Genomic DNA, 20,751 nt, shown 5'->3' with positions numbered 1-20,751 from the left:
ATTTTCAGGTAGTTAGCACAGGAACATACTGCTATGTTAGTGGCTAAAGAGACAAGAACGTTCTCATATTTTTGAGATTTTACTGTTCATAGAAGCTCGATCAATGTACCAGAGTGCTTCATTTGGCTTCACATATCTAGCCCTAGCACCTTCTTCCGACTAGTCATTCATCCTCAGGAAACGTCCTTGCCATGGCTACAGCTTAAAGAGTTCTTTAAGGCATGTTCCTTAGGGCAGCACACATTCTTGAATTCTTTATTTGGGAAGGAATTTACATACAACTTACACTTGAGGACTTTTGAAATACATTAAAGACTTTGGACTCACTTAATAGATTTGATCCACTCTTCCTTCTCTTCAGGGGTGGGCGCAGATATCCTGTATACAACATGGTTGCCTTCTACCACTCTACCATCAGCTTCAGTTTTACAGGCTTTAATTACTTGACCTTTATGGCTTGGGTTATAGAGCTCAAAGCAGTTCTAAAGATAAAGAAACAACCAAAGCTTTATTCAATGAAGAACTGAACATCTGCATGTACACTAAACCTGCAGATCCTGGCTGTTACAAAAATAACTCATTTACTATGCTAATTAAAAAGGATAAACAAATCTTACTGGTTTTCTAGGATCTTCAACTTCTCTTATACTCAGATTTTCTAAAGGAATAATTCCTCTAGGTTCTTTGTCCTAAAAGAGAGGAAGAGTGCACATTACCTTTCAGTTACACTTTTGAATTCCAGACACAGGTTCACAGCAATAGATACTTACTGTTGTGTATTCAAAATAATACAGGCAATTATCTGTCAGAATAAACCATCTCCGCTTCCATGTTTTTACTCTTCCCCCTATAAATAGAAGACACCAACAACTTAAAACTCTTTTATTATCAAGATTCTAGACTATGGATAAGACGGTAATTTAGTCTTGTTATTTAATGTTTTTTTTAATGGTTTAAATTCTTGTAAATGGATAAGACAGAGATGAGCTAAGGTTGAAGGAATTGTACATATTCTAATATTAATGTTTTTCAGAATTTTGTCCTTTAACTATGGTGGTCCTGAATGCCACATTAACAACTTTGAACTTAGCATTATTCTATTTTTAAATAAGTCCATACAAAAACAGTACTCACTGAACAGATCTGTTCCCTGTCTGCATTCAGTCGTATGTGCTTACTACAGCAACAAGTATATTAATAATATTTATCCATTAGCGGTATAGACTCAACTAGTTATGTGAACGATTGGTCAACTATCCAATGAGCAAATGATTATTGGATAGTCGATTAGTCACTCCTCTCCCCCCTGCTGCCTCTATCAGAAAGAGGCAGCGAGCGGGGGAGAGGAAGAGGTGAGGATGCTTCAAAGCAGTAGTGCCACGTGGTACCCTGGGCTCCATGTGGTGCTGCCACTTTGAAAGTCCCCAGCTGGCCCCAGACTGCAAGTGGTGTTTGAAAGTGGCAGTGCCGTGTGGAGCCCAGGGTCTGCCACTTTGAAACACCACATGCAGCGCGGGGCCTACTGGGGAGTCCCCAGCTGGCCCCAGGCATTTCAAAGCAGCAGCACCACATGGGAGACCAGAGTCAGCTGGGGATTCAGAGTCCACAGCTGCCCCCAAGCTCCATGCAGCGCTGCCGCTTTGAAACACCAGGACGCATGGGATCTTCAGGGGACTGCTTGAGTCCCCTGCTGGCCCCGTGCTCCCTGCAGTGCTTTCGCCTTTGAAGTGTAGCAACAGCCCTGGGGCTGCTGTTACACTTCAAAGGCGGAGGCCCCTTATCGACTAACTGAATAGCTGATACAAATTGCATCGACTATTTGATTAGCTGATTTATCTAAATTTAACATCTCTAGACTCAACAACACTTGTAGTGTGTCTAGACTACATGGCTCCGTTGACGGAGCCATGTAGATGAGTTTACTAGACATAGCAAAATGAAGCGGCGCTTTAAATAATTGCCGCTTCATTTACATCAAAATGGCTGTTGCGCTGTGCCGATCAGCTGACTGTCAGCACAGCGCAGTAGTCTAGACAGGGATCAGCCGACCCCAGAACCCTTTGTCATCAGATCCTGTAAGCCTCATTTAACAAGGCATAAAGGATCTGACGACAAAGGATGCTGGGGTCAGCTGATCTCCATCTAAACTACCGCGCTGTGCCAACAATCAGCTGATCGGCACAGCGCGACAGCTATTTTGATGTGAATGAAGTGGCAATTATTTAAATCGCCGCTTCATTTTGCTATGTCTAGTAAACTCATCTACATGGCTCCGTCGACGGAGCCATGTAGTCTAGACACACCCTTGGAGAGGGAGCTGGATCAATCAATCAAATTGCTGACTAGGTTTCCAATTGCAGGACCAGACTCTGCCTTCACTTAGACGTGTGCAACAATGGGGATGTGTCTAAGAGCAGAATTTGACCTGCCATGGCTTTTACTCATGATGTTGCACAAGTCAGTTAAGAACCCAGACTTTCAGATCCCAGATTGAGTGCCCAGTGGCTGACAGTTAAAAACATTTGCTCAGCCTGCAAATAAACATTTCTGAAATTCTTTGCAGTTCTATTTTTTAAAATCAATTTCTAGGAAAGAACCGCAGATAAGAAAGGTTATTAATATCTAGGGTTGTTACAACATAGTTAAATGATTTCAAACACATGTGCATCATGTGTTCATCAGTGATTTAAGTTTATTACCCCATCCTCTCAATAAAATTGACCTTGTTATTGAACACCCTGAGCAAAAAAAATCTATTACTACCAAACGCACCCTCAACTAAGCACTAATCATCTTAACATCAAGCATGCAACTAAATCCAGGATATAAACATAAATTTTATCTGTTGTTCTTCCTTACTCATAAATTTTGTTTTTGTTTAGACCGTTAAATACATCTGAGTGTAGAGAACAATTATAGAAATATCCTGGAACTTTCTGTATTAGCCTTCTGGGGTCTTGTCTTGTAGATTATATTATATTATGCATCATATCCTCCTTTTGGCAGGTTATAGGACCCCCATTAGGTAATTCATTGCTAACGCTATGTAATATTCACATTTACTCAGCAAATTTTACACTTCCACAACACACACACACTTTAAGGAAACAATTTGCAAGTGAAAGTGGTCGAGTAAGGCACAGGAAAATGCAAGCTGCAGAAGCCAAGACAGAATCAATGACGGCAGAGTGAGCAGCAAATGCAAAGCATGAGGGAAAAAGAGCAAATGCCAAGTGGTGATGGATATCAGAGACAGGAAAGATCTTAATTTCTGCATCTTGATGACAATCAATGTTTTAATGCACCACAGGTCTGTTCCAGCTCCCAAGGTCAACTGAAAGAGTCCCACTGATTTGAATGGGACTTGGATTAGGGGATGAAAGGAAAGGTTTAAGCTAGAAGTGGAAAAGCCAAAATAAATCTTAGCTTGACTCAATTCTGGATCCATGAATGAGAAGCAGCCAAAAGAACTGTTAAGGCAGTTCTGCCTTGTTGTCATTATGACGTGACACATTTTTCATATTACATAGTGTAAATTCCAATTATTTTAGCTAATGTTCTGCCTTATAGGTTGGAACCAGGTCACTGGCTTTATTTGAGTTTGACTACCATCAAAAACGTATGGCTTGCCCAGATCTAGTAATGGAGAGATTCAGTGGGGCAGAAAGCAATACAGCAAAATGGATAGGAAGATATTAAGTCTCAGAAAAACAAACAGAGAAACTGGTTACCAATGCAAAGACAGCTTAGACTGAAGATAACAAAAAGAGAATTCATTAACTCTTATAAAAGGACAGAAAAGAATATAAGGCTGATCAGAATCTACACACTTTACAGGATACCTGTACAAAGACTCCGAAAGCAGACAGGGTAAACTTCAACAACACTAGTAGGCTGTGTCTACATTGGCACCCTTTTCTGGAAAAGGGATGCTAATGAGACACTTCGGAATTGCAAATGCCGCGGGGGTTTTAAATATCCCCCGCGACATTTGCATGAACATGGCTGCCGCTTTTTTCCGGCTCAGGGCTTTGCTGGAGAAAAGCGCCAGTCTAGACGGGATCTTTCGGAAAATAAAGCCTTTTCCGGAAGATCCCTTATTCCTCTTAAAATCAGGAATAAGGGATCTTCCGGAAAAGGCTTTATTTTCCGAAAGATCCCGTCTAGACTGGCGCTTTTCTCCGGCAAAGCCCTGAGCCGGAAAAAAGCGGCAGCCATGTTCATGTAAATGCTGCGGGGGATATTTAAATCCCCCGCGGCATTTGCAATTCCGACTTGTCTCATTAGCATCCCTCCGGAAAAGGGTGCCAATGTAGACATAGCCGTAGTGTCTAGAATTATGGTAACAATAGTTTGGGGATACTATATGCCATTCACCATCTGATAAAGGACACTCTACACTCACAAGTTTATCAGGTAAATCAAGAGTGCCCACCACAATATCAGAGAACTAGAAACATTACTTATTGATCATAATGTCATATCTAAAATGACTGAGCAGTAGTAACTATCATACAGCAGATACATTCCCCCTGGATGTCAAGTGCCTTAGGCTCCCAGGATTGATAATATAGTACTTTTAATTAACTGTCTTGTATTCTGCTTCTGCTGTCAGCTGGGAAAAGACACATTTTAAAGGGTATTACATTGTCAGAAGAGAGTCTGGAAACAAAGTATGAAACCCTAAGTATTTGAAGAACAGATCAAGATATAATCTACAGCGGTATCACAAGAACTAAAGCTAATTAAGTAAAATGAAAGCAATGGCACCAATAATAAGCAATACAGCAGAAAAGCTTAAAGGATCCAGCAGATAGATAATCCAAGGGAATCATCAGGAAACTCTATGCCAAGTGAATGTAGAGAAGAGAAAAAAAGCAACAGACCAGTCTTTTTCATCTCTATAATCAGATTATAGGAAATTCTCTCATCTCAAAGAGAACAAGAAACCAGAAAACAAAGACAATTTCTAGGGAAAAAAGATGGAGTAATTAATAATTTATCCATTACAGTTAATTAAAAATATTAAAGGGGCTTTAAATTGCCTAAGTATCAGAATCAGAATCAGACAATTAAATTTCTCATGAAGTAAAAAAAATATATTGTTTTTAAAGCAGACTATGGCTGTGCCCGCTGCTTGCTACACTTGTCAACCCCCATCTCTGAGGGCAGACAGGTCCAGCTCTCTCTCCCACCCAGTCACCAGGGAGTGGAGGGCTGGGGCCATGTCTGTCCCAGCCTCTCGCCCTCTCCCCCTGGCTGCAGCCAGTCCCAGCTTCTCGCAGGCCATGGTCTCTTAGACTCCCTCTGGCTGCTGGAGGAGGGCTAGGGCCAAGCCAGCCGTGGCAGCTAGGGCTCTCACCGGGCTGCTGGGGAGGGAAAAAGAGGGTCAGCCAGGCCGGGGCCACAGCGCCCAGGCTGGGAGTGGGTGGGGTTGTGGATGCAGAGTGATGTCACACTGTTGTCCCACAGGAAAAGTTTTTTTTTCCCATAGAGAGAGAAGTTTTAGCACATTTGTACTCCCTCAATCAAGAAGACTGAGACAAGTAGAACTTGGCTAAAATTGCCATAAAAAAAAAACTAAGGATGGTTTTGGATTACTTAATTTCAGTGCAGTTAAATGCAAAGGCTCAGATGTTAGTTTAGTGTCTGGAAGAGTGCACAATAGATTAGACATAAGCATGGATTTCCACATAGACAAATTTATCCAGCAATACTGTACAGTATAAAACTAAAATCACATCATCTATATAGTAAGGATGTTAAATTTAGATTCATCAACTAATCGAATAGTTGATGTAATTTGCATCGACTATTTGATTAGTAGATAAGGGCGCCTGCTGGCTCTTGCTACATGTCAAAGGCAGAAGTGCTGCGGGGAGAACGGCCAGCGGGAAGCAGTCCCCCGCTAGCTCTGCACTTAGTTTTGAAATGCACAAGAGTCCCAGGAGGGACTCTTGTGCATTTCAAAAGCCAAGAGCATGGGGCCAGCGGGGGACTATTTGAATCCCCTGCTCAACCCAGGCTCCCCACAGTGCTTCTGCTTTTGAGCCCATGCCACATTTCAAAGGCAGAAGCACCACCCATTCTCTGCTGCGTCCTCTGCCTCTTCACCCCACAGAGACGGTGCTGAGCGGAACCGGCTTTTAAGCTGGCTCTCCAGTACCAGATCCTGCTCTTGCTGCCTCTCTCTGATAGAGGCAGCAATGGGGGGGGAAGCGACTAGTAAAGTCACTAGTCAACTATCCAATATGCATTTGTTCGTCGAATAGTTGACTAGTCACTCACATTCCCTAGTATATAGAGAATCATTCAGCTGAAAGGCGCCTCAAAAGCTAGTTTCCTAGCCACCCATCCCACTTTCAAGAGAAGGGAAGAGAAGTAGGACCCTCTTTAGAAGGCTGTGCTATGGGCAAGTACTATGTACAGAGTGGACCAGCAAGTCTGGGTCCTTTGAAAAGGCCGACACATGCTCTGTGAGTTGCTTGATATCCTAGTGTAGGAGCAGACTCTTCTGCCACTCACAGTCACGTGTCCAGCTTAAGTCATTTCCTCTTGTGTCAGTTAAGATACATATATTTGTTTCCAAGTATCTATTTTTCTCCCTCTAACAAAAAAAAAAAAAAAGAGAAAATGATTCAAGCCACATTAATTATAAGGGTTTATTTTAGTACCAGACATTTTGGGTCAGCCAAAAGCTGTTCTTAGAAATCACATGCACATCCTGGCACAGAATAATTATGTCCCAGGCATTCCCTCCATTGATGCCCATGTCCAGCTTTAAATTCTTAACTGGAAAGGGAAGGAATTCTCATCGCAATAGCAATTCCTTTACTTGGTCCATAATTAATCCTTTTGTAATTATTGAGAATAGTCCCCAAAATACTGATCTCTCAAGCAGTGTTCCCTCTAATTTTTTCCATCCAGCTGCAGAATACATTTTGTTATGTGCACCACCAGTAGAAACACATGTTGCCAGCAGTGGACACTCTGCTAACCAGCTGTGAGACATTTGAATCTCTCCTGGATGGCTGCTCAAGTGCTCAGTTAAAGGAACACTGATCTCAAACTGTTACAGAAGATATTTGATTAGCATTCACCAATCTTCAGCCACTTTACGGGCCACATAGACATTCAGTGTACCATGTTAGAAGGCATACAGTCTTGTGAGTTAAGACAGTTAGTTGAATACTCCTATACAAATGCACTGGTTGAATTCACACCAATGTTCTAAATCAAAACATTATTTCTTGAAGTCCAGTTTTGGCACTTTTAAATTTGGCAGGATTTTTTTTTCAACGCAAAGTCACATCTAAACTGCTCTCCTCAGGCAAGTCCCCACAAAAACAGAGTGTTTTGAAGCCCTGGGACTTCAATGACATTATTAGGATGGCTTAGGAGCTAGACCAGCCCTTGGAAACCTTGGAGGTTTTGGGCAAATGAACTATAAAAAATTACTAACAAGAAAAATCATGCTCCTGGAGAGAGTAGCAAACTGAGCAGTTCTAAATGAAAGAAAATGAGAAAGCAGACACTATAACAAGGCAAATCAGAAAGCACTAGCTTGATATACCTGTGGCTTCTTCATGTTCTTATTTTCACAAAAATGTCTTTTCTATCTTCAAGTATAAAGCAAATAACAGCACTATTGATCTTCTTCATTTTTTCCTACTCGTATGAATCAAGACTCCTTTGTATTTTGATAATGAATATGTGAGTATTCAAATCCATCTTTAAGCAGAGCCTCCCTAATTAGGATTGCCAAATGGTTTAAGCAAAAATACTGAACAAGCTGAACAACAACAAAAAAAACTACTGGGAAAAAAATTCTGTTGAGAAAAAAAAAGGGGGGAGACTAAAGTTGCTGAGAAAGAAAAGGGACCCTGACCGCAGTTAAGCCAAAAAAATAAAAATAAAAAAATAAAAAATCAGCATGGCCCCTTTAAGAAGAGGCTTTTTTGCCAGTGGCCATTTTGTTTTTCTGTTTTAACCACAAGACAAGCCCCTGTGGAACCAGGTAAGCGGGGGAGGGGACCGGGGGCTGGGCCCAATTGCTGCGTGTCATAGGGTTGCCAGGTGTCCAGTATTTTCTGAATTTTTTTTACTGGACAGGAGGCAAAAATACCGGACTGTCCGGGTCAATACCGGACTTCTGGCAACCCTATCCCTAACTTAGGAATAATACAGTGTGCTAAGAGAGAACATGACTTAACACTACTTTAATACTCAGAGTCAGAATATATCCATACATCGTACTAATATATTGGTCAAGCTTCCTGGCAATGAGAAAACTGAAGGGATAAAAAAAAAAAAAATCACCAGGTTTATTTCTGGTCACAGCATTCATGGCTCCACAGCTCATTTAACTTAGTAAAAATATTTATCTACACCAGTCTGTCTCTATTGATGAAACTCAGTCTTTCAAAGAACAGTAAGCCATATATATATATATTATATATATCTATACACACACACACACACACACACACACACACACACACACACACACACACAGAGTCTGATTTACAGGAAAACTACTGATACTGATTAATGCACGCTGTCATCACTGATACTCTGGTAGGACTGCTTGTTTAGTGAGCACATACAAATGATAGGTAAGTTACTGTAAATTAATGTCACAACCAGTCAGGGCAAAGTTATTGCATCGTATGTTATTGCATCGTAGTATGTGCAAGTAGATATTTGTACTCTGTATATTAAAAAACTTCATCAAAAGTTTTAGATTTTAAAAGCTGTAGAGAATATTAAAAATGCTCTGAGTGGTAACAGACTTATCTGGATTTTTTTGTGCTAAAATATTTCTAGTTCTTGAAGTCTTGTCTTAAGAAATCTTTTCAGCTGAGGTGAGCACTGCCACATACTGTGGAACATATAATGTATCAGCTCTTCAAGTAATATTTTAAACTGTCTCAACTATGAATACTGTGCCTGTTAAGCCATTTATGTCTTCAAACATCAACAGGAAGAAACTCTGCTTTTTTACTTAGGAACACAATGAGGGTATTTAAGGATTTTGCAATTTCTCAACATCTGCAGATGAAGTAATGGAGACAAGCAAACAGCAAGACTCCTGGCTATAGGCCACATAGCTGTGGGAAGCCACACAAACTAAAGTCCAACCACTTTTTGCCCAGGCCAAACCTGACAGGTGCTATAACTCCACACATCAGCTTGCAATGCTGCTTACTCAAATTACACGGAGTGTGTATCGGGACTCATACAGAAGGGAGGAGACACCTGTGAGGAAAATAGAGGGCTCAGGTGAGGAGGGCAAATTTATGCCCTCCCCCACTTTAAATGGCCCTCTGCAGCCCTTGCTCCCGGGACAGTATTCTAAGGGTCTCATTGCAAGTGGGGCCAAGCACCTCTAGCTCCCATGGAAGTCAACAGAAATTAAAGGTGCTTAACACCTGACGCTATGAGGTCCTGAATTTGCTAACTGGTGATGTCTCCAATAGCTGTCCTCTCTAAGCTACAGTATTTCGTAAGGTGGCTCCTGCTGCTGCGCTTATTAGAATATATTCTTAATAAATAGACACTGCCAAAGCACTTGTGCCAACGCACTCTTCTCTTCATTTGGTTGTCACTAGCGCAGAAGTAGGGAGTTGAACAACTGAGTGAATTTACTATGGATAGGACAATATAATAGAGTGATAGCAATATTAATATATCTACCTACAATCCACAGATATTTTCACATCAGTTCCTAGGACTTAAAAACAGTCACATAAAACCAGCACATGAGACCTACCAGCTGTCGTGGCTGGAGCCATTCTGCCTACAGAGGACAGAGACTGGGGAAGCACATGCAGTAGCTATCATTGTTACAACTTTTTCCAGGTGCCACAACCAGCTCTCATGGATTCACAGGTCCAGTGCTCTTGAACAGCCCCTAAAAGTGTCTTGACTCTCGTATTTCTTCAGCCCCCAACTTCTAGTGAGAATGGAAGATGGGCCCTTCTGTGACTTTAGTGTACTTCCCCTCTGCCTAGTGCTGCTGACTGCTCTTTAATTCCTGCTGACCTTGCACTCAGGGATCATCAGGGTCCTGGCTGCTTCAGCTGGCACAAAGTTCCTCTTGCACAAGAGCAGCCAGAGGCTGGCTCTGAAATGGTGTAGTTTTTGGTCTTTAAGCCAGTGTTTTAAAACAACACACAAATTAAAAAAAAATAGAACCAAATTTTAGAGTCTGTTCTAATCAGAGAAGTGGCTACCCTGTATGGCTGGCTGCCTCATTAAACTCAAACAGATAAGCAAGCCACATCACTTCCAAAAGCATTGACAAACAAAGTCAAAGCAGCTTAGAAGCTTCAGAAGCATGTACTCTGAGGTGCCTTTATATGTAGTTAAAATAAACTAACTATATTAAAAAACCCACACAAGAAAGTTATTATGGAATAACTTGCCTGTTTAGCACATGCTAACTTCACCTATGTTCTATTTTGATTAAAATAAGCCATTCAACATTCTGACAAACTTTTTGTATAAGTAACAAAGTATATTCAACTGAGTGAATTTACTGACTATGGATAGGACAATATAATAGAGTGATAGCAATATTAATATATCTACCTACAATCCACAGATATTTTCACATCAGTTCCTATGACTTAAAAACAGTAACATAAAACCATCATATGAAAGCTGGGCAAAATACAGCCTGGGGGCCAGATCCAGCCCACAAAGCCATTGGATTCAGCCCACAGACCACCCTGCCGAGACCCGTAGACACACAGCTGCAGTGGATTTCAAGCACATTCTGGCAGCTCTCTGCTCTGGATGGAGGGGGAGCCTGTGTGTGATCTCCCTGCCCCCAGCCCAATCCTCAGCTCCTATTGGCCGGAAAGAACCAGCCAATATGAGCTGAGAGATTGGCCTGGAATATGAGGGAAGCACAAGCCTTTTCCCCTCTTTGAGCTGAGAGCCACATGGAGGGAATAGTCCGCAGCTCTAAGTGATCTGGGGCTGCAGCCGTCAGGGAGCCCAGTTTGCCTTGGGGATGCTGTCCAGTAGACGCTCAGGTAAGCGCCTCCCAGCCAGAACCTGACTCTGGCACCCCTGCCTCTCCTGCACCCTTCCCCAGGTCATCTTCCAAACCCTCTGCACCTCCCTGCCCCCAGTCACAATTCCCTCCCAGACCCCGTACCTCCTCCTACACCTTTCCCCCAGTCCACAATCCTCTCCTGCGCCCCAATCAACTGACCCAGGTCATAACCCCCTCCTTCACCCAAACTCCCTCTCAGACCTCACACCGTCTCCTGCACCCCAGTCCCTTACCCTGTGTGCCCTTCTGAACCCAGCCTCCATCCTAGACCCTGCACCCCCTCACAGAAAAGTGCGGCCTTTGACCAATTTCCAAAATCTTGGAGTGCCCCCCCATCAAAAATTATTGCCCACTCCTGTTCAAGACCATATATTACAAGATAAGACAACTGCACTTCTGTGCTGTGTAAAGTACTCCTCACATTTGTATCTCAGTGAGCCTGAAGGATGCTACAGAGCAATCTAAAACAATAACTATAACTGCGTTGCTTGACAAAGTATATATTCTTTTGTAGAAGAAACTCATGGTGGGAAGAGAATAAATTACAAACACCAAAATGTATAAGCAGAAATTATGTATGAGTAGAGTCCTATTGGGGATAAAGTTAGTGTCATTATGTGAGAAGTGTAGAGCTACAATAAATTTGATTTAAGAAACAAAGAAGAAGAAAAATAAAAAAAGAATGAGCAACTGAACAAGTTTGGGGAGGTGTTGGAAAGCCATCAGGTACGTACCTCCTAATGCAGAATAAGCAGAGACAGCCAGTCACAGAACAGAAAGGTGATAGGTCATAGGCCATAAGGAAAACAAGAAGGCACATTTAAACCACTCATTAAAATCATAGCCAAAACCAAACCAACAGAAACTCACAAATAATATGGAAAAATAAAGAGACACAAAAACAACTATTTGAAAATAAAAGCATTGCTTTTTATGCAGAAAACTGAGCTGAAGCTGCTGTACAGTTTTCTGGAAAAGTTTCACATAAATTTGTTATTTTTCAGTCACTGGCATTTGTAACTGTAAGCAGAGCTTCCTTCCTGCTGCTGAAGTTTCAGTTCTCAAGTATCAGAAATAAAAGTCCACTTCAAAATTCAAGTGACAAGATTACTTCTTTTTAGACTTCACAGAATTAGCAATTACACAAACCGGTATAAAGGAGTAACTGGTTTTCAAATCTTATGTTTTTAAGCAGGAATTATTTTACTAATTTAATCCTATTAGATTTGCAATAAAGCAGGTAGCAAGGGAAGTGGCACACACATCACCAACACACAAAGCAAAGTATCATTGAAATTACTCTTCTACTAACCTAATTTCAGTAGCCAACCTTCTCTATCTGGATTAAAAAATGTATGCGTTAGATCATTCCCATCATCTTCTGGAATTTTAAATGGCTCATTTTTAATACTTTCATACAAATTCTGGAAGAAAACAAAAACATTCAGCAATATGTACATTACAGCTATCCAAGAGATTTTGTTCTCTCTTTCCAGACTATGTACATAAAAAAATGAAGAACATCTCCCACAGGAACTGGAACCAAACCTCCTCTAAGCAGCATTTCACCATAGTCTACAAATAAGTTAAAAGCAGATATCATTGCTTGCAAATAAATATCCTCTTTTGAAGATTTCCTGGGTACTTCTCAATAAAAAGCTTTTCTTAAGAAGTTTGGCTCTTATTTTTTCCAGAGCTTTCAGATTTTCAACAGTTTTGTTCAATACAAGCTTCACTAAATACATTTGTTTTTAAAAAGTATTAGACATCACTAACTTGAAAATCTCAATCAAATGTCTGACATCTTTGCATTGTAATTTTTCTTCCACAGCATGTCATGACAGCCACCTTTGGCTCCTCAGTGATCCCTGCTATTTTTCCCCTTTATTCTCCCCACATTCAACCTTGTGCAGGATGGAGCAGATTCCAGTCAAGAGAGACTGGCTGTAGAGATATATATCCAATCAACATTCCTCAAAAAGTACAAAAAGATGCTTCTTAAGTGGAGCAAGTTGTTTCATCCTCTCAGTCTCTCAAGGATTGTACATTGCAAGCCCACGGCAAAACTGCATCAGAGAAAATGATTCGCACACTATTTGACAAATCAGTCTTAGAACTGTTGCACTTGCTTCTTGTTGCCCCACTTCAAAAAACATAAGGTGCCACTTGGTCATTTTAATGCAACTTACCTGTAACAGTTCTTCTGGAAGGTCCCCGCCTTCATTAATGCCACGGTTCATTGATACAAATCTTTCCACTGTTGGTTTATCTCTTACATTATGGTTGTGTAGACTAGTATTTAACATAATGATCGCAAATGATAACACATAGCATGTATCTGAAACAACATTGAAAAGGAATCATTGCTCTGTGTACTATAATGTATCAGTTGCCTTTTAAAGATACCCCAGCAAGTTCTGAATAGCAAAGAAAGGGAATTATGTTGGGTTTGGGGGTGTGACAAACAACAAAATGCTACATACAAGAGTAAGTCTTGAGTTCTTTGGTGTGAACCATGGACAGGGCCACTGGGGGAGGGGGAGCAAAGAGGGCAGTTGCCTAAGGGTCCAGTGATTCAAAAGGGCCTGGAGCTCCCAGCTGCTGCTTCTGCAGGAGCAGCAGCTAAAGCCGTGGGACCTTGAAATCACCACCAGAGCACCAAGTGGCTCTGAGGGCTGGCTGGCGGGGACAGCGCAGTGCACTCTGGGTGATGCTGAGGGCTGGCTGCCCCAGACCCACCCCTTCCAGCCAAGATCCCTCTCTTCCTAGAGGAGTGAAGCCACCCACCCACCTTACCCAGACTACGTCTAGACTACCCTCAGCTTCCGAAAGAAGATATGCAAATTAGGTGTGAATCTGCATATCTTTTTCCGAACCCTTTTTCAAAAGAGTTTTTTTTTTAAAAAAAAAGAAAAAAAAAAAAAGCAGTCTAGATTTTTCCAAAGAACCCTTATTCCTCAAAAAATGAGGTTTCCAAGGTTCTTTCGAAAAAAGGTGGTTTTGCATGAAAAACCCCATCTAGACTGCTTTTTTTTTAAACCTCTTCCAAAAAAGGGATCAGAAGATATGCAAATTCACGCCTAAATGTAGCCCCAGGGGTCTGTCAAGTCTGCTGGTTCCCCTGACCACAGACATATAATGGAGGTATACAAAGAGAAAATGTCCTAAGGATCCAGATTAGGGGAAGGAAAAAAAAACTTTTGAATGCTCCTTCAGAACACAAGTTAACCTGTTAACATTCAAACATGCCATCAGGTGAGAATTTGTATTTACTTTTTCGTGGCACAAACCACGAAGCTTATTGACACACATTTTATCTTCAAACAGTTTGTTGTAAGTCACCCCCACTGCTCCTCTGACATAGTGCTGGGTTTGCAAATCTGTTTCAAGAAGCCCAGGTATAAATGTTAAGTTATTTTTTCCTCTTTTTTGCCAAGTGATTCTCCTAACATTAGTCCCTCAAATTTTATTTTGAAACATGTTTTGCTTTTGCATTAATACTTCAGACATAGGTAATGTGGCATAACATTCGGCACTGGCAGAAATTGTTGTCCCCCCCTCCTCAAAAAAATCAGGGAATCTCAGAAATATTGCTTATTTTAATGCAGCAGCATTTTGCTATAACATTTACTGTCTAGTTTGTCCCAACTCACTACAGATCTTTGGTAGCATTTGTATGATCCATTGCACTATATTAACAGCTTATATAAATGACTTTTTTAACACTAGTAGGAAGAAAGATGGTTTTGATCCAATTTTGCATCCCTCCATACTTACAAATAAGGAGTGCCGGATTAGACCCTATTTTTTTTCCACACCACAGAACACTCTGGTTTTTCATTTCACATTATTGTCTTAATCTGGACTTTCAAGTTTGCCACTTTCTCTTTGAATTTAAGGCAGTTTAACACACGATCTGACAAATTATATAATAAAGGTGATTCTGAGGCTGTGTCCAGACTCAGGGGTTTTTTCGAAAAAAGTAGCCTTTTTTCGAAAAAACTTCCCCTGCGTCCAGACTCAAGCCGCGTTCTTTCGAAATTAATTCGAAAGAACGCGGCTTTTCTTTCGATGGCGGTAAACCTCAATTTACGAGGAAGAACGCCTTCTTTCGAAAGTTCCTCTTTCGAAAGAAGGCGTTCTTCAATGTAAATAGGGCTTCTTCGAAAGAGAGCATCCAGACTCACTGGATGCTTTCTTTCGAAAAAGCAAGCCGCTTTTTCGAAATTTCTCCGTGCAGTCTAGACGCTCTCTTTCGAAAGAGGCTCTTTCGAAAGATGCTTTCGAAAGAGCCTCTTTCGAAAGAGGCTTGCAGTCTAGACATAGCCTGATAGAAAATGTATCATGACTAACCTGTAGACTGAAAGACTCCAGGGTTACAAAGGCAATAGCGTGAAGCAAAAGCTTCCATCATACGATCAATTTTCTGAGCTTCTCCTGGAAGTCTGAAACTCCACAGGAATTGCCTACAAAAGGGAAGTGTAAAACACTTCAGTAAAATTAGACCCATTCCAATATTTATACATTAGACATATATTGTCAACAATCAGCTTCTAAGCAGAAATTAATAAATTTGTAAATAAAATGAGAAGTTTGTTTTAAAACAAATCTCAAAAAATATTTAACTCCGCATTTAGCCAATAGAACTGCATTCTCACAGGCAAAATAACGTAGTCTGGTAAGACCATGTATTCTGGTACAATTTTGCAATTCTCTCCTCTTCCACATTGACAAAAGCAGGAAGTATGTAGGAGGCCATGCTCTCTAACTAGCTGTACCAGAGACCATCTTCACTGCTAAAAGGAACATATTCTTCTCAGAATTTTGTTGAAAGGGAAAAAAGAGCTGTATTATATGCAATAACCCAGAATCAAAAAAGCAGACTAAAACCCAGTACAGTATATTCATTTGAACAGGACATAATGAGTCAATGCTTTGGGATAGCGAGAGAATACTTGACTGGAAAAAGGAAATGTGACTTCTCAATACCACTGCAATTCACATACAGGAAATAAGTGCTCCTATTATAAGTATGAAACAAAAGAGTAGGTTTTGTTTCTTCTTGGCTTGCCCTTTATGGAAATGACAGGGATAAAAAGCTGCAATAAAATATTAAGCAAAATTATTGCAAGAACCAATATAAAATTAAAAAGACTGTAGATTACAAATGGTGATAAAAATAAGATAAACTAATAAAGTATATGAACAGAACAACAATATTGTCATTAGCAGAGTTTATAGGAAAATTACGTTAGCAAGTGCTGTACCACAAAATGTTTTTCACACTGCCTGTTGGCATATCCATTTAGGAATTGTTATTCGTGTTCTTAAGTCCAATCATCAAAGCTACAACTCTCAGGCAAAGTTAGGGCAGCTAGCACAGTCTCTTGTTTGTGGCTCTGCTTCTTCAAAGCTGGCCAATTGAAACGAATTGATGTTCATAAAACAGGAAGTCAATATGAGACAAGTTAAAATCAATATCCATAAAATAATGAAATAAAAAAAAAGAAAGCAAGGTTTAGGTACAAAGTGGTGCCAGTCTAAAAACACTTCCAGAGAGAAACTGAATCTGCTTTCAGGAGGGATGCCCTGTTGACATTTTAAACATTAATCTCCCAATTCATGAAAGTGATGACCAAGAGTATTTTCAAGCAAAACAGAGTGTCTTAGGACATTTATAATGGGTCACAGAACCTTTCATATTTAAGATACCAGTTCTAAACTATTCCTGATAAGCAGTGACTGACAGCAGTTGCCTCAGATTATTATTTGATGGCATAAATTAAGTTAATTTTAATGGTCTAAAGCTTGTTCTTGGTGGACAGATATCCCAGCACAAATGTGCCCCCTGTTGGCAGTCTCAAAGAGAATGCAGAGTTGAGTGGGCATAGAGAGTGAACTATTTCCAAAGGAAGGATTGGTACTACCTATGCTGCACTATTCAATGCATGAAAAGAAGAATTTCACTTCAGAACCAGCAAACACTTGCTACATGTTCTACATAGAGATGGGCTGAGAAACTTGGATGGAGCCATATTCTGTTGAAGTAGGGCAGTTTTGTCAAAATGCTACACAAAATCAAATCAATTTTGCCCAAATTTTGTTTACAAAAACAAATAAAAAACAGGAAGAAGTTCTGATACTGTCAAAGAGTCAGAATAGAAATAAATATTTCAGTTTGTCTAAATGAAGCATTCTGAACAACCTGAAACAATTCTATACAAGCAATTTTCCTTTGGAGAATTTTGAATTTTTTGGTTTTCACTGAAATTTGGAATGAGACTAAATTTCGAAATCTTTACATCTTTCTTAGAACAGAAGTTCTATCCTTGATACCGTTGAGGTACTAAATTCACTTACGGCATATTTTAGGTGCAGAAACCATGTGAAAGCAAAAGCTTCTCAGACAAGTCACTATAAAAGAAGAGGAAACATTTTAGGCACAGGAGGCCTGAAAATAAGTTGGTGGTGGTTTGTTTGTGTTTGATAACTTTATGGATTTGGTACAACATAACTGCAGTGTTGCACCCTGCCGTGTGTGAAGGGGCATTGATATTGATTCTTGGACTCTGGCCACCAGTCCTCACTGCTCTGAAGGCAGGAAGTGATTACCGTCGCTGACTTTGACCACCAGGCCTCACTGCCCTGCAGGAAGGGAGTAGTGTTATTATTGACTACGGCTGCTAGGACTCAGTGCCCTGAAGGAAGGAAGTGCTTTATTGACTCTGGCCGGTAGGCCTCACTTCCCTCCAGGAAAGGAGTGAATATCAACGCTGACTGCTGAGCCACACCACCCTTTGAGAGGTGGGTGTTTTTATTGATCCTGGCCACTAAGCCGGACTGCCTCATGGGGGCGGGGTGTAGTTATTGGCCCTGAGGCACAGGGACTGAGACGCACACAGGGTGAAGCCCTGCCTCTAAGGGTGGTGGGTAAGCATGTAAATTGAATTTTCATTTTCTAGGCAACTTCTGCTCTCAATTACTCATGATTTACATTGCAGTCTTTCCATTGGCAATTAGATCAAGCGAAGGCAGGCCCCCTGAAAAACTATTTGACTTTTCCTAAGTACAAAGCTTGTCTCCTTTCCACTAGCCCCAAACCACTGGATATGGTAGGGGAAAGCAATAGGAAATAACTGCAAATGTGTGCATTTCTGGATAGAGTTAAAATCTGTCATACAGCTGCATCTTTTAAAAAAGCCATGCCCACAGCTATATTGCTAGGCCATTTATTAACCAGGTGTTCCAGTCTGCAGTACCTTGCCTTTGCCACCTTTTATTCTGTGTGGTACACCCAACTGATGTATCTTGTCTTTAGAGTCTATTGTCTATAAATTCTGCAGGGTTTTGTTTTTAACTCTCAACACAAGAGAGCTCGTCTTGGTTGGGGCTTTTGGGAGCTACTACAATAACATTATCAACAGTAGCAGCCAGGGGAAGAGTGGATTGAGGTTTGCTATAAAGAGCAGGAGGAGATTGAAATATTGTGTATACTAGACAGAACTATGGAGTCAGAGGACATCCTGATTCCTCAGGCAGTTGCCTCAATCCTTAGTCAGCATAAAGTTGTTCTTCTGACTCACCACATGACCATGTAGCATGTGTAGGAAGGACCATACCTACATTTTAATATCTTTGGTTTGGGATAGGAGCCTCTTCTGGATGCAAATTTGAAAGCACTCTCTAAACCCCTACAAATCATTGGGCTTATTCTGGATTTACACCAGACTAACAACTGAATTCAAGCAATACATATGTTAACCTATCTGCTTGCTGCCAATCTTACAAAAAATAAAAGTTAGCATATTTATTCTTCTTAAGTAAATAGCAAGAATGTAATTCTGAGGTGGTGGGAAGGTGATGCTGAAAAGTAAAAAATACTTTGCTTTAATGATATTTTTTTTCCAACACAGCCTAACTTCCAATTCACAGTCAGGGACTCTTTTGCTTATCTGAGAAAATTTACACATGTGAGTGATATGGCATGCACAGCAAGCATCTGACACTAGTCGGTCTCCCTTTGCATTTGTGTGAAATCATTAGTTTTGTGTGTTAGAGTTCAAAGGCAATGAATATGCAAACAAGCAAAAGAGTGAAACACTAAGATTTGTTTACTAACAAGATACAGAGTAATCATATATTCAAATCAAAGATCGGCTGCTTGAGTGAATCATCATCACCTCTATACTTAGATTCAGTTAAATATGAAGTTTGATAAATTCAATTAGAATGCACTCACCTTAAGGCTTGTACAAGATTGAGATCAGCAAACTCATGGAGTTCAACAAAAGCCTGAAGAACTTTAATATTAAATTCATCTCTGAGGGTGAAAAAAACAAAATGACAATAGAGACTTACTATACTGCACCAGTATCAGAGGGGCATCAGTGTTACTCTGTTTCAGAATAAATCAGTGAGGAGTCCTGTGGCATCTTTAAAACTAACACATTAATTTTTTGTATAAATTTTTGCAGACAGGAGCTCACTTCATCAGATATATGAAATAGAAACTTCAGTTTGGCAGAGATATAATATATATGCCAAACCGTAAACTTAAAGAATGGCATTGTTAATGAGCTACCTATTAATGCAAAAGATAAAAAGGAAGTAAGAAAGTAACCAGCCATAATTCCTCAAGTTCTTGTGAGGTTTTGAGAAGATAGGACTATGACCTGCTTCTTATGGAATTCTGAGGCCACTTTTAGCAGAAAGGTCAGATAGGGGCGCGGTTGGACGTTATCCTTAAGAACACCGGGTAAGGTGGTTCAAAATCAACCCCTTGATCTCAGAGACCTTTCTGGCTGAGATAATCACCACCAGGAAGACAATCTTTCAGGAGAAAAGTAGCAAGGAGAATTGTGCTTGAAAGGGAAGGCTTGTGAGCTTTGACAGGACCAGATTTAAGTGCCATGGGAGACAGTCAATTTGCAAACCTGAGGATACAATCTTTCCAACCCATTTGGACATCCAACAAGTGAAACATTTCCATTTGGCCTAGTAGATAGTCCTGGTGGAAGACGTTCTACAACCTAGCAAGACCTGCCAAACCTGTTTCAAACAGGGCTGTTCTTCAGAGTTCAGCCATGCAACATTCATGCAGTTAAGTGCAGGGAGGCAAGGTTCAGGTGAAGTAACCAACAATGGTCTTATGAAATTAAATCCAGACAGAGTGGGAGAGAGAATGGAGCTGCCACTGAGAGGTTTAGGAGCCTGCCGAACCAATGCTTGTGTGGTCACGCCAGTGCTATCAGGATAACTCTTGCTTTGTCCAATTTAGTTTTCAAAAAAACCTTGTGAACCAAGAAAGTCTGGAGAAAGGCATACAGTAGGTCGTCTGCCCACAAGAGCCACTCTAAATGTCAAATTACGACTCAGAAATTAGTGTCAAATCTATAATGCTGGTTACTATATTAGTCTGCAGTTAACTGTTCAGAATTCAGTCAGATAGAAACTGAGTTATGTAGACACAGTAGATTTCCATAACTGAAACCAATGAAATTTTAGTGATTAATTAGCTAAGAAACAAACACAACAACAGCTTGATTTTTTTTCAGATCCTGGATGAAGACTGTAGCTTTAGCAGGCCTGGGACGGGAAGAGCTAGGAAATAATCTTTTAAACTGTAAATTGAACTAGTTTGCTATGATCCTGCAAACAGCAAACTCATGCAAATAATCATACTGACT

The 20,751-nt window shown here is 40.5% G+C and overlaps 1 protein-coding gene across 4 annotated transcripts in view; it reads right to left on the bottom strand.

Annotated features, from left to right (window-relative positions):
* Positions 1-20,751, bottom strand: part of CYTH3 (cytohesin 3) — a 136,612-nt gene that overhangs the window by 3,664 nt on the left and 112,197 nt on the right. For all 4 annotated transcript variants that reach the window (XM_075899498.1, XM_075899499.1, XM_075899500.1 and 1 more), the window contains 7 exons: positions 19,305-19,385; positions 15,419-15,531; positions 13,255-13,403; positions 12,378-12,489; positions 771-847; positions 618-689; positions 328-482 (listed from right to left, as the gene is read on the bottom strand). In XM_075899498.1, the coding sequence (XP_075755613.1) occupies positions 328-482; positions 618-689; positions 771-847; positions 12,378-12,489; positions 13,255-13,403; positions 15,419-15,531; positions 19,305-19,385 (759 nt within the window). The remainder of the gene's footprint in view (positions 1-327; positions 483-617; positions 690-770; positions 848-12,377; positions 12,490-13,254; positions 13,404-15,418; positions 15,532-19,304; positions 19,386-20,751) is intronic.

Source organism: Pelodiscus sinensis, chromosome 16, assembly GCF_049634645.1.
Source record: "Pelodiscus sinensis isolate JC-2024 chromosome 16, ASM4963464v1, whole genome shotgun sequence".
NCBI lineage: Eukaryota > Metazoa > Chordata > Testudines > Trionychidae > Pelodiscus > Pelodiscus sinensis.
This window is presented reverse-complemented; position numbering and strand designations above follow the sequence as displayed.